The sequence below is a fragment of the Micrasema longulum genome, unplaced genomic scaffold, assembly GCF_059751315.1.
Source record: "Micrasema longulum isolate JH-2025_06_02 unplaced genomic scaffold, ASM5975131v1 h1tg000934l, whole genome shotgun sequence".
Taxonomy (NCBI): domain Eukaryota; kingdom Metazoa; phylum Arthropoda; class Insecta; order Trichoptera; family Brachycentridae; genus Micrasema; species Micrasema longulum.
Window position 1 is genome coordinate 15,227 of NW_028278125.1, and position 15,550 is coordinate 30,776.

Consider the following 15,550-nt stretch of genomic DNA (forward strand, 5'->3'; position numbering starts at 1 on the left):
TTTGAACACACCTCGTATTCATACAGCCTGCCACCAAAACTAATTGCCGAACGCTGTCTATACCATTCATTAAATTACGATGAAACTTAAGTGCGTTGTTGTGCACACGCCTACGAAGGTTTCTAAATTATTTTAAAATGAAAAAATGTTTCATTGTTTGTCCTGTATGCCTTCCTATACCGTTCATCCGACCGCGATGAAACTTTGGTGAGTTGTGCGCGCGCTCTCAAAGGTTTCAGAATAAAAAAAACAAATTAAATTTGGAAAATTCCCACTTCTCACAAGGACAGACGTATGTGGCCTGCTCACGCGTCAGAAAACCTTAGGAAGCAAAACAATGTGTATCCGAAAGCGATTCAATAACCGGAATTAAAATATAAAATCTTACTTTCCTTGAGTGGCATTGCAACACATGCCGGGTACGCTAGTTATATATAAAATTGAAAAGTATTTCCCACCCAGAAAAAGTATTTCAGACGATTTTCATTTTTCTATTCATATACTTACTTTACAATTTTCCGCATTTGGTTTAGTAATGCCAATTAAAAATAATAAAACCAAGCTTCCAATATAAATGTTCATAAACAATAGTATTTAAATGCATCCAAGACTTGTCTCAGAACAGAGGACGAATCAATTAACAAATAAATAATAACTCCTTTGATATTTATTATATTTTATTAAAACTGAAAACAGTAATTCTTGCACAAATGGAAAACAAACATTTCTCTTCTCACTAAAATAACGCAAGATATCACATTATCATCTGTTTATTACATTTCAATTTCCTATCATTAAATATACATATTTAATGCAACTACACCACAGCGAGAATCTTAAATACATTTTTACTACATACAAATAAAATTGAGTTTAAGAATCGGTATCCAAGGAGTAGAAAGTTTTAACTAAACAGGCACCATCTCAGAAAAAATAATTTACACAAAATACACAGCAACTCACATATTATTATGATATTTTATACTTACCATTCCTAAAGCCGATATTGTAATACCACTAGGAACTAACATTATCCCAAATCACTTATCTTAATAATTATATTTACCGGTTCCTTGATTAACAAATAAATTATTTGTTTTAGCTGATCAAAATACATAACATCCAAGGAAAATTAAAACATTAAGTTAAATAAATTGGAATATTTTAGAGCGTCTCACCAAACAAAAGTTGTGGCCATTTATTTTAATGGTACAAATTATTTTGGTATAAATTAGTCTATTGCATATTTTTAATAGGTTTCATTAAAATTATTTTTGTCAAAGATTCGTGTAGAATTGTCAATAATATACTCAGCATTAAAATGAATGTATAATAAAAAAATTGAAGTGAGGCAGTCCAAACATTAACAGCACAATTTATGTTATTTTTACCGTAGTACTATAACACCCTTGAAGTAATTATTCATAAAAATGGAGCTATATAAATTAGACAAAGATCATTAAATTAAAACAAATCAATAATTTCCAAAGCCCTTTTAAAGAAACAAATTAATAATAATCAAATTATCAAATCACAAAAAGTAAATAAAACTAATAAAAGATTTATTAATATTATTCTACTTCAGAACTAAATATTATCACCCAGATATGTTAGGGCAAGAAAGAAAAATTATACATAATAATATCATAGTAATCCTTTCATTGAGAGATCTTATGCATATACGAGGTTGGTTCAAAAAGTATCCGACGATAACTTTTATTGGCAAAACAAATAACACTTTGAGGGCGGAACTTAGATGACCATTTGTAGGTATACCTTGTGTGCATGCTCAATTTTTTTTACGACCACAGCGCTACTCAGTCGCTGCCACGCCGTTGAAGAGTGAGCATGTGTACGCTATTGTCGTTGGATTTTAGTTCTAACAAAATGACAGAAAAAGTTGAACGACGTTACTGCATCAAATTTTATTTAAAGCTTGGGGATTCTCAAGTGGCAACTATCCGCAACATTAAAAAAGGTGTTTGCGGAGGAAGCAATGGGCACCACACAGATAAAAAGAGTGGTACAACCGCTTCAAAGATGGCCGCTCATCAATAGAGAGTGAAGCACGATCCGGTAGGCCCTCAACATCCAAAACTGATGTTGTCATTGATCAAGTAAGGACCCTGGTCACGCAGGATCGTCAAATAACGATCAAAGAACTTGCTGATGGAGCGAGCATTAGTGTTAGATCTATTCATTCCATTTTAACTGAAGATTTGGCCCTCGGAAGGGTCTCAGCAAAATTTGTGCCAAAGTTGCTGACAATTGAGCAGAAGCAACTTCGCGTGGGGATCGCACTAGACATGCTGGAGACTGTGATCAATTATCCCAACTTTCTCAACGCAGTGATCACTGGTGATGGCTATTCCCCCAGCTGAAAATGCCTTTGAAAGGGACCAGATTTCAGACCAGGGAAGACATGAACATTGCGACGGACCACCTGCGCGCCATACTAAGAGTCTTTTCAGCGTTGCTTCCTGCAGTGGCAGAATCGTTGGGAAAAGTGTGTAGCAGCTCAAGGGGACTACTTTGAAGAGGATTAGTTTTATTTAATTGTATCTCAATAAAAGTTGTTTTTATGAATAAAAGTCTGATACTTTTTGAACAGACCTCGTAGATTTAAAAAAAGGATTTACGCATATCAAATTTGAAAAATAAACTATGGGGGCATATTTCAATAAAACCAGCAGAAATATGAACTTGGGACTATGTATGACTAAAGCTAAACTAAACATCGTATGCAGAAGAATATTTGACATGTTGTTTTATTTTTTAAGGCATCTATATTACACTAAACTTATATTTAACACCTTTATGAAATTGGTTTATGTAATCTGACATCTAAATATTATATTCTTCATACACCACTCGGTTAACATAACAGGGCTAAATAAGGTATATAAGAGAAATAACGTCATAAGAAACGTGATTTGAAAGAAGCTGAATTTCCCATCGACCGTTATTTATATGTAGCAATTACCACTTAATGAAAAATTTTACAAACTAAAGAAGCTAAATCAACATTTATACATTCCAAAGATATTTTATTGCATCAAAATTATTAATGATGTACATTTTCAAAGCACTTATAAATGGGAGTAGCGTGCGCATTTAGTTTTAGAATTTAAATGATGTCAACTAATTTTGAGCCAAAATACAAAAAAAGTATTGACATTATCATTAGATGTTGCAATTAACATTAAGACGACACAAAAATAGTGTATTGCCATTGTAGAGAGGATGAGAAGAGATTTTCAATAATCAGGGTGATTGTGGTGGTGCTTGGGATTTCTTTGTTTGGTCCTCTGCGGGTGTAAGGAACTGTATGTCTGCCTCACAGCGGAACTGCTGCTGAAAATAGATTGTATTTGTAATATGTATAAAATACTTATACATATAATCTTATCAGTATTATATAATTGAAAACAAATAATTATGTTTCATGAAATTAATTTAATTTGTTCATGTTTGCTTCAAATATAAACTTTATATTTTACTGTTATTTTTTTATGTTGGTATACATGCCCCTGAAGTATGCTAAAAATTTCAGCTGTATTCATTGTTTACTTTGTGACAGCCGCTAAGGTTAGACGTGTTTTTATGAGTTCGGCGATTTTCATTTGTTAAAAAAAAAGAAATAAAGTATGTGAAATGTTAACAAAGGCCTATGGTGAGTCTGCTATGAGTAAAAAAGAGTTTATGAGTGGTATAAGCGTTTCCAAGATAGCCGTGAAGATGTTGAAGACAGTTGGCTCATGCCATGAAATTTTTTCAAATGTTTTGGGTATGAAACGCGTTACAGCAAAATTTATTCCAAAATTGTTGAATTTTGAACAAAAACAGAGGCAAATGGAAGTTGCTCAGGTGTCAATAAATGAAGTCAACGACGATGCAGGATTACTGAAACGTGTTATAACAGGTGACGAAATATGGGTTTACGGATATGACGTCGAAACTAATGCTCAATTGTCCTAGTGGACGCATTCTGGATCGCCAAAACCGAACGTGAAGCTCACTGTGTTCTTCGATTTTAATGGCATAGTGCATCATGAATTCTTTCCGCGAGGTCAAATGGTCAATAAGGAATACTACCTACAAGTTCAACGCCGTTTGCGTGAAGCAATGGGAAAAAAAATCCCATATTTGTGGTAAAACAATTCATGGCTTTTGCACCATGATGATGCACCTGCTCACACTTCAATGCTAGTTCTTGAATTTTTGGCCAAAAACAATACTGTAACGATCCCCCAGCCTCCATATTCGCCAGACATGGCTCCAAGTGACTTTTTCCTATTTCCAAAAATAAAGAGGACCTTTTAAGGCCGTCGTTTTACAAGCATAGATGGCATTAAAAGCGCATCGCTGAAAGAGCTACAGGCTATCCCAAAGATCGAGTTTAAGAAGTGTTTCGAGGATTGGAAGAATCGCAGGCACAAGCGCATAATATCTAATGGAGACTATTTTGAAGGCGAAAACATTAATGTAGATGAATAAATAAATATATTTTTTCAAAAACAAAAATTCCCGTTATTTTTTTAACACTTCTCGTATGTATGTAAGCAACATAGACTTGCATTTTAAAATTAAAACATGTATGAAGAAGTCACCAATAACTGTGCTAAAAATGCATAACCTTTGTTCAAACTACCTTCCACCCTAAGGTAAGTTTGGCGTAAGCTTTATACTCTCCACCTCAGAAGCAAATATGGATCAAAGAAGTATGTAAGTTTGTTAGGACCTTATTCCAGGGTTACGTTACACCATATTAAACTTAACACTCTTAAATCTGTAAATGAATCAATAAGGCTCTTTATGTATTTTATCCTCAAATTGGATGAAATATTTCAATTTTCAAAAAAATAGAATGGTCAATTATAATCAATGTCAGACATGCCAATCCATTAATAATTTTATCAATTAACCATTAAGTTGCTAAGATATGACAAGAGTGTTATTTTTAAATTGTACAGTTAATTTTTATTTTAAATATTTTCTTGTATTTTTTTTGTTTTTTTCAATAAATGTTCTTCATACACCAAAATACATGTCACACAAACAAACAAAAATCCCACAGAGGCATAGCCTGAGTGAGGGCATACATATTTTTTTTTTTTTAATAAAGGCGACAGGAAGAATAAGATATCAAAAAATTTTAAAAGTGCATAAAAGCAGAGATAAAATTTTACCTTGGGGAGTAGGGAGTAGTGAGAGCCGAGGAGCTGGATATGTGACGCAGTGGGCGGCGACTGGAGATCAGCTCTCTCCTGTTACATCATGCACATACACTAACTTTACTATTGCCACTACAAACTACACACAACCAGCGTACAACAATTACCACAGCCTCGGTTCTACCCGCAAATCCATTTGAAAATAAGATACTAATAACAGAAAGACAGATTTTAAAAGCAAAATAATATCTTGCAAAATTGCTTAAAGTAAATATACTATTGCAAAAATAGATTAGTGTACATTCAAAAACTTATATTTCATCAAATCTTAAGAATCTAATAACTTTTACATACAATTTATATTTCTGCGCTGAAGTGAAGTTCCAAATTAGAAAGCAAACAAAGCACAGAGAATTTGTGCATCTGTATGAATAATGATTATGATTTAAAATATCGAGTTCTTATGTAATTGTATGCAAATTTTACTTTGCATACAGAATTTTATATGCAAATATCAACATGGCTTTAGAATGAAGTTTTTTTTTGTCAGCACCAATACCATGCATCAGATTGCTGTCACTGTATTAAATCCTCGGAAACCACATACTACATGTAATGTGATCAGAGGTATGTTTGAGTAGCACATAGAAGAGAGCTGTATCTTCAACATACCTCCAGTACATACATTCAGCAAGGCAAAGTCAGTACAGTAAAACCTCGTTTTTACGTTCCTCAATTTTACGTTTCTCCGCTTAATTCCCTAATAAGGTCCCATTTAATTCCATACATTCTCATTCAAATATTACCCCAATGAACGTTTTTAATAACCCTGGTTTTACGTTGAAAATTTTTTGAAACTCAATTCGATTTGTCAAGGGACGCCAAGCCGCGCCCTGCTGTGTTTGCCCAAAATGGTGAAAAAAATCAAGGTAAATAACAAAATGTGTAAATTGTTGTCTCAAACTAAATTCAAAGTAGGTTCAGTGCAATTGACCATTTTGTTTAAGTGTCTAATTTTGAAATTTTACATCAATAAAATACGATGCAGAGTTTAAAAAATTGGCAATAGAATTATTATTTGAAGTTATAAACATAATTGGGAAAGAAGATTGTTTAAACAAATATAATTGCATTTTGTGCAAATTCATATTTTTATTTTCATGTTTTTAAGGTTAAGTACCTACATAAAATTATTTGAAGATGTTTTTTATTCAATAAAAAAACCACATTGTGGTATTGATTGAAAAACTACAAAATATTTTTAATAAAATCATAGGTAAATAATATAATTAATCCCCAATGAAGAGAGTTTTTACAATTTTTCTGCAGTTTTCCATTTCCTCACTTAAGCGTTTTCCTAAGTTTGAAACTTTTTTTCGCTGCTCCCTTGAAAAACGTAAAACAGGGGTTTTGCTGTATTTAATTAGCATTCAGTCAGAGTGTCTTCATTGATCTGTAATAGATTAGTCCAGAAGGAGTTTCAATATTTATTGATTAAATTATATGTTCTGGCTTGCTTGGCTTTTTATCTATTATTAACATAACTACGAGTATATTGAATATACAAAATATTTTAATACACAAAATTAAATAGTAATACCTACCTACAGTAATAACTACCTAAATAGGTACCTACTTGATATCATGCATAGAATAAACATTTAAAAAAATCTAATGAGCAATTACGTGAAATAAGAACACATCAATTCTATAAAAACATAAAAATTAAGATTGATTAGATTTAAAAAATAAAAAGTGCAAATTTTATATCAATTTATACACGAATGACAAATAAATCGTGATCATAAAACAAATGAATATTTGTTCTCCAATCAGACTAAGTTACAAACTCGCAAGCTCCATTGTAACATCTACTCAATTATCACATGTATGGAGCAGGTTATTTATTTATTTGAAATGTTGAAAACCCAGTTTTAATTTTTATATTCATGTGTATTAAACTTTGTTTTTAAATTTATAAATATTTTTTTTTTTTATTTCAACTGGTTTCGGAACAAAATTATTCCTCAGTCATTGTATCGATTTATTTTGCACCTTAAATATGAAAAATCAAAAAGACAGTGTTTGCAATATTAATTATAGGCGTATTATTTTCTGTCTTGTGTTATAGCTTTTCCCAGAATAGAGATCATACATTAATGTTTGTTTACAAATACACAAACAGTACGAAATAATTTATGTAAATAAATTTATAATAGTTGTTTTGAAGAAGAACTGTGAAAAAATGGTGTGTTCTTCTCACCAAGAAATGAACTTGTACATTTCTATCATGCAACTAGGTGTTTCATAATGTACATCTACTAATTAGGAAATTATACCTGGAGGTTGGTGGTGCTGCTAGTGCTAGTTGCCGAGGGCGTCGGTAGTCGGAGGCACTAGAAGCGTTTCCACGCAGCCTTTGTCCAAATTCTCTGCAATTAGTATACAATGTAATTCATTAGAAATGTATTTCATTTCATTGATATCACGTGAATGAAAGTGAAGTAGTTTACCTGTTGAATTCTTCAGCTTCCTCTTCTTCAATATTAATGAATTCTTCATGTTCTTCCAAGTCTCCGGATCGTACATTCTGTTCACGCTCGATCACATGAGCTCTGTCATTGATATGGTGGCCTGTGAGATTCGAGTTGAAAACGTATGATATCGATGTCATTCAATTATTGCAACAGTAATTAATACAAGTTCTGTGAGATTCGAGTTGAAAACGTATGATATCGATGTCATTCAATTATTGCAACAGTAATTAATACAAGTTTAGAATATTATAAAACAAAGGTTTTAGTTACTATGACAAAAAACATATAGTTTTCATAAGCATAATATTTTTAAATTGTTGACAAATAAAGGGTTTTTCAATGAGAGGTTTCATTTTGAATAGCCCCCTATTTGGGCAGCTGTCACTTTTTAAGCTGTCATCTTTTGACATTTGAAAAGTAAAAACTACCCCATAACTAAAAATGGAACGATACACGCTTCAACAACGCATTGAAATTGTTAAAATTCACTACAAAAATGGTGAAAAATTTGCAAAACTAAAGCACTTTTGGGTCATTGTGAAGCACCTTCTCAGCCGGCAATAGTGTAACTGGTGAAAAAATTTGAGCTGTTGGGACAAGTTAGTGAAGAATCTAAACTGTGAGCAACTGAGAATATTGCTGTTGTAGCCCGTAGTGTTGACGAAAACCCACGTTTGTCAATTCCTTGTCGATCTTTGGAATTAAGCATTCCACAAACGACATTATACCGTATTTTGCATAAAGACTTAGGTCTTAAGGCTTTTAAAGTTCAGTCAACACATGAACTCAAGCCGGCCGATCACCAGCAACGTCGTATCTTCGCTGATTGGGTCCTTAAAATGCATTAAAATGATACGGATTTTCATTGAAAAATCATCTTCAGTGATGAGGCCCATTTTTACCTCGAAGGCTATGTTAATAAGCAGAATTGTCGTGTTTGGGGCTCGGAAAATCCAAGAATGATTGTTAAAAAGCCTCTCCATCTTCAACGTGTCACTGTTTGGTGCGGTTTTTAAGCTAGCAGTAGGACCTTACTTATTCGAAAATGAGGCTAGTGCAACTGTTACGACGAACGGATTGCGCTACCGAGCTATAATGAATGATTTTTTATGGCCGGAATTGGAATATATTGATGTGGACTGCATTTATTTTCAAAAAGACGGCGCTACGTGCCAGACAAGCAATGCAAGAAAAGTTTCCTGACCGTGTTATTTCTCAAATAGGTGATCACAATTGGCCACCGACATTTTGTGATTACAACACACCTTTAGACTTTTTTCTTTGGGACCACGTGAAAGATAAGGTCTATGCCAATGCTCCACAATCGATTCAAGACCTTAAAGATGTAATTTGTAAAGTTATCGAGGACATACAGCCGCAAATGTGCGAATTGGTTATGGAAAATTTCATGAAAATGGTGCTGCAAGCGTAGCCGTGGCGGCCATTTGGCTGATATCGTTTTCCATTGTTTATGGCATACCTTCCTCTTTACAATGAAATAAACATCCATTGATTTCTCTTAAAAAGATACTAGTTTATTTTAAATATCAAAATGAAACCTCTTATTGGAAAACCCTTTATTTAGAGCTCATATTTCTTTATGGATTGCGGTCTCGTGGTAGTTTTGTATATTCTATATAAAGAGTACAATTCCCACTCCAGCACAACTCGAATTCTAATTATTATCATAATTAGCAATAATTATAAAAGGTAAGCTAAAAGTCATAACTGAAAAATTTCATTTTGAAATTTTCTGCTTTTGTAATAGATATTCAATAGCCACACATATTTACTAAGCCAACGAGCCATTTAAGCTTCTCAAATATTAGGTATTCTCTTATTTTTTAAAAATTAAAAAATACGTATCAGATTGGCAAAGCATAAAACAGTAATCCCTTGTAAAATTTGTAATTTATATAGTAATATAGTATACAGATGCTAACAGTATATACATATATATAATATTATGTATTTCAAAAAAATGACATACCTATTGACATTTTTTTAGTACCAGTGCGAGAGTCTTGGACAGTTTGCCTAGTTTCTTTCACACCTCCGGGGCCAACATTAGTACTGCTTGTGGCGCTATACACCTACCGTCAAATATAACATTAGGAATAAATTGTTTTTTTGTTTGTCTTGGTGCAATAAAAAAATTCCTACAACAGGTTACAAAAGTAGGAGAATAATTCCCAAGTATAATATTATACATAAACAAATTGAGGATTTGTAAAAATAGGAAACTGTGAATACATTTCATGGAATAATCATGATATGCGAAAATTCAATCATAATTTTTCAAAAATAAGTTTTCTTTAAAGTAAGTATTTATCAAAATATGGACACGCACAATGTGTCAAATTTACAATTCTATACGGTTATGAAGATATGGCATTTATCCATTGTGCGATGATAATCTAAACGTAAAAAGTGTTTTATTGCTCTCCTGTAAAGTAGAAGTTTTGCTAATTTGCAACATTGGCATGGACCTTTAAATATTGCAATTGTTACGCGAGGATTAAATGCAAACCTGCGGTCTTCCATCAGGGCCATTGGACATTACGACAGTACTGCTACTGAAAGAATTGCACCGACCATTAAGCATAGAATCATCTAGCCCACCTGTAACAAAACAATCCTTAGATGTATAAATACAATCCTCAAAAGGAGTGATATTTAGAAATGTTTAAGGGGGTCATTATACTGATAAAACCCTCTAAATGACAAAATTTGAGAAAACAAGTTATAAATGCAGTTACGTCATTTTACGGTATTTATCGACTGATAAAATCCTCTAAATCCTCTGAGGTTCAGTTTCAAAGTTATATATGTAAATATCGACTGATAAAATCCTCTAAATCCTCTGAGGTTCAGTTTCAAAGTTATCATGTGTACACACCCACAATTGGTTTTTTTAGTGTTTTCTGGTGAAAACCATTAATTCCATTTAACTAAGATGGTTTTATAAGCACGTATCGTGTCCAAAATACGTTGAAAAAACATTTGTTGGGTCAAACTTTCAAAGCAGTTTTTCTCGGAATAGTCAATGATGCATTTAGAGGGTTTTACCAGTATACCGACAATATGGTGTCAAAAGTATCACTCGTGTTTTATTTATATAATAAATATGGTGAATGTCCACAAATTTGAATATAATGAATATCGACTAACTTTAGCCATGAAGTATCGAGCATGCACTTTGCTGATAGTTGAACAATCTTATGTTCTACCATAGGGGGCAGAATTGTTATTTGCTCGATTCCACAAGGTTATTTTAAGTTTTCAAGAACATTAACGAGACACTCTTATCAGTATACATGTTTAGAATCCAACTGATCAGACATCACCTACTAGTAACTTTTATTATGCAATGACCATAGACAAAACAAACAAGCAAACCATCATGCCGTTTTCCCGTAAGGGTAGGCAGAGAGGGTAGAATGCCATATCACTCTGTCTTTGCGTACAGATCTCGCTTTTTCTACATTCATATATCTTCTCATGCATGCACGCCGATTATTCAGACTTTTTGGTTGTCAAAATTGTCAAAAGTTATATAAAAATCATGACCAAGCGAGCATTTTTTCCTTGAATTGGGACTCATTGGAGTTTATCATCGCTTTGAAGCGGGCACTTTTTATCATAGAAGCCTATTTAAAATATAAATGAGAACTATTTTAAATGTTAATGACGTAAGGAACGCGGGCTTATTTTTTGCGGTCATTTATTGGTTCGTTTAGATCCTCGTATTACACTGACATTACATGAAGCCGACATCACAATAATATCACTTCATTATCAATCACCCATAAGTATTTATTAAATCTTTGTTCCGGTCTGTTATATTTAATTTTCTATAACATTACGCATTGCACGTGTACCTACTAACAATCGATAGATAATTTCATATTATTGCTTCCTATACATTTAGTTTATTGAAAACACATCCAATGTGAATGTGTTTTAAAAGGAAGGGCAAGAATTTGGATTAAAAAACTGGGCCTAATAGGACATCGAATGCGATCCACATGATTGTCGTGCATTTTGTTTGTTTACATGGGAAGATCTTGTAAAAAAAAAATACATACTGTATGTGTGTGATACTTTTTCGATGTTGTCTATGAAAACATCAACCCGGAAGCCGGCATCGGTCCTTAAAATAAGCCGCCTGTTTAGATTTTACTGCTCAGTTTCTTATTTCGAATCATTATAGTTTTTGGGCAATTGTTGACAGTAATTTCGTTCAGAATCCGTGATAAGTAGTTCGTTATAAAAGTAAATGCGTGCAGAGAAACATCAACTAAAATGTCAACCAATGTTTCTTAATGTAATGACATCGGATATCTTCCTATTTCTGTGAGCTTAATTTACCGAGTTCAACTGTATTTACATTTTTATTTTTACAAAAAATGTTTGAGTTATCATTTACCCAAATATTCATCGTAAATAATGTGCTGGAAAAATGGGAAACCAATTGATTTATAGTGGGATTTGAACCTAGGACCTTTCAGTCCACAATACTCTTATGGAACCACAACCAGGTTCGATATGCAATTATGTTTTGCACCCATGGGTGCTGTACTTATTTTCTTTTCTCACAAAATGTAGTATTATTTAACTACAGGCAGCCCTCAACATGAACATTCTACTTTTGCACAATTTACCATTCCGTACATTCATTCAATTTTTGATGATTCTCAAAAAGTGCGCGACCAAATAAATATTTTAAAGTGCATTGTTTGAATTTTAAATTTAAATCGTTCTACTTTTGCTTAGTTAACATTTTTACACACGCAAAAGCAATCATGTCCGAAAGTCAAGTAGCCTGTATTAATATTGATGTTTTTGTAAATAAAAAAATAATATGAAAATAATTTACTGCCCGTATTGAATGTTGGGACATAGATCATAAAATTGTAGGTTTGTACTAATCCGAGGCATGCAGACAAATGGAGAATTAGCAGGAGGCTGGAAGAGGAGTATTACCAGAGTAGGGGGGAGCGGCGGCTCCCGGTAGCTGGGGGAACGCCCACACGGGCGGCTGTACCCCGGACCCGACCATTCCTTTTGACAAAATTGTATTACATTTTAGACCTGTCCACCCGCATCACATTTGAAAGAACGAATTATCGCAATAACCTTAATTAAACCATTCGTAAGCCATAAGCGACTGAATTCACTTTACATTTCTGTATTTGCGAGGGCCAACCAGGCTAAGGAGCTTCTAAATTTGTTGCAACAGAGAGCGAAAACATTCTTGAAAAGGAATATGGATGTCTAGGCATTTACAGGGATCGTGACCAGTCATTGGCTGGTTTATGTGGCCACTCTAAAAAACTGTGCTACATTCACCATTCTGCCTATGTTTAAACATCCAAATTTCCTCAACTATTCCATTCCTTCCAGAGTAACTCCCTATGTAGGAAATTCGGCCTGTCTTCAAACATTTGGACATACTGAAAACATTGGCGGTCAAGAAAGCCTGTTTACACGCTCAACTTTATGTGTATTATCAGGGTAAGGTCGAGTGTTCTGAGGAATATTATATTTTATACACTCTCACATTGCGTATTTATTTGGTTTAAGTTTTTGTATCACTTTAAAGATGAGAAAAGAAAAAGAAAAACTATTTCAGCTGCTTAGAAAAAGTTATAATTTAATTTGGGTGTTTCATTGTAATGCAACATTACTCGCTGCATGTTAACCGAACATAGATGCACAGCGACCGCAGAAATTACTACTATTACATTTATGTCAATATCATCTCGCATTAATGTCTGAAAATATTTTAGTTTCCATACACAAGCGTGTTAACCAAAACAATATTTGTTAAGTGCACCAAACGTGGAATCAATAAAACTTTTCACATTCGGTTTGTCATCCATCCACCTGGACATGAAGAAATGATTCTGAAAACCATTAGGGGAGCATTGAACTCAGGTAGAGGACTCGTGTTTTACGAACATAATATCTGTACCTCAGAGGCAGACGGATGCAAATCCAAACATCAAATGTCCAACCAAAGACTAAAGAATCTACTTTCTCTAAGTAATGTCTAATAATTTATAGTATTCATTTGTATTTTCAGTATTTTAATACATTGGTTCTTTCATTATAAGACTTACATTTCTTCAAAATCAATGGACATGATCATAAACTGGATACGATTATCGAAAAGTCATTTCATCAAAATCTGGATTTGCATCCGTCTGCCCCTGAGGTACAGAAATTATGCCAAAATATTTTTTTAAATGATAACATCAGTGTCCAACTAGCAGATTTCCAAACCAACTGAGAGAGCTTTTAGGCATTTTAGTATCATTAGGCGTTGAATAGCCTTTAAAGAAAAGTCACTTTAAAATAATCAATTAATAGCTTGACTTCCCTTGTTTTTATTTTTAGTGCTTCGACATAAAAACTGCCATTTTCGATTCAGTAATAGTTTTTATTTTTAATATACATGCACAAACCAATAATCAAAACAAAACCCACCAGTTAGTAGACGATTCATGTTCATTGCTGGCATGAACGGCATCATTGGATTTCGTGGATGATGGTGCTGTCCCATTATGGCTAAAGGTCCACCCATCGCCCCGAAAGGATCCGAAAACATGGAGTTAATTGAACTCATCATCGAGTTCATTTGCCTCATCTGACGAAAGTGTGCTCTAAAATAACGGATAAACATGTGCTAATTGAAAGCATTACTTAATTTTTAATGTCACAACACATAACATAAATTTATGCTTACCCGAAATACGGGTCATCATCAAAATCATTCATGATTGATCCAAACATGGACATTTCCGGAATTGGCGAACAAGAATTATAAATCTGATAACAAACTGAGCGTCGTGCTCCGATATATATAATTTGATACACTAATTTACGAATAAAAAGCGACCTGAGAAACAAATACGATTTATGAATATTCTAGAAAAAACGCGAAGATGTCGAAGACACACCACTAGACACATAATATTGGTGCACCAAATCCATAGACGAAAACCGCTCCAGAGATTATACACGTATAACTATAACCAGAGATTATACAACCGATGAAAGTAGTCGACTAGATTCAATGGGTAAATTCAGTCGAATGAAAGCCCGAATGCAGTCATGTAGTCGAATGAATTCACTCGACAACAAATAGACCAATGGGCGAGCCTCACGCCGACTATCGAATGCATTAGTCATTTCAAAACTAATGAATTAAATCGAATGCAAATAGACCAATAGGCGTGCGTTAAATACATTCGACTACAAATGAACCAATGGGCGAGCTTTACGCCGACTACTTTCATTCGACTACTTTCATCGCCAACTAATTCGTTATTACGTAATGGGCGATGGGATCTGGCGGACGTGATAGTTGAATTAAAATGCTTTTGTTTTTTGTAGTTATATCAGCACAGATAAAATAAAAATGCATATTAACATAATTAATATATAAAGTGCATCATTCAACAATAAAATAAAGTGACGTTTGTTTGAAGATCTGCTGCTAGCCTATTTGTGTACTTAATCATAATAAAATTTATATCAAATCCATCCGATCTGAAATATCAACACAATAACATCTGATTGTAGTTTTACATGCGTGACCTAAACAATAAATATGAAACAAAAATATTTTAATTTTCATCCTTTCTTTGGCAGATAAATATTAGGTTATGTCAAGTAATGATAACCACAGACTATAATTATACCCATGTAAATATTCTAAATACCATAAAGTAAGGATCATGGTTTACATTTTTATTATTGCCATAGTTAAAAAAAAAAAAAAAATGACGTACCTAATGTTTGGATAATTTATATAGCGCCATTTTTGTGAAA

General features: G+C 33.3%; 1 protein-coding gene across 6 annotated transcripts; it reads right to left on the reverse strand.

The window, feature by feature from the left end:
* Positions 1-659: 659 nt before the first annotated feature.
* Positions 660-14,812, reverse strand: Mlf (myeloid leukemia factor). 6 transcript variants are annotated; one of them, XM_088231930.1, is made up of 9 exons: positions 14,463-14,749; positions 14,204-14,379; positions 12,698-12,775; positions 10,242-10,333; positions 9,702-9,804; positions 7,688-7,808; positions 7,514-7,606; positions 5,190-5,267; positions 660-3,351 (listed from the first exon to the last, which is right to left on the reverse strand). In XM_088231930.1, exons 1-9 carry the CDS (start codon positions 14,513-14,515, stop codon positions 3,258-3,260), a joined length of 888 nt encoding a protein of 295 aa, XP_088088056.1. In that variant the 5' UTR covers positions 14,516-14,749; the 3' UTR covers positions 660-3,257. The 6 variants fall into 6 exon arrangements, with proteins under 6 accessions (XP_088088056.1, XP_088088061.1, XP_088088055.1 ...); XM_088231929.1 differs by having other exon boundaries at positions 3,033-3,354; XM_088231935.1 differs by lacking the exon at positions 5,190-5,267.
* Positions 14,813-15,550: the final 738 nt, after the last annotated feature.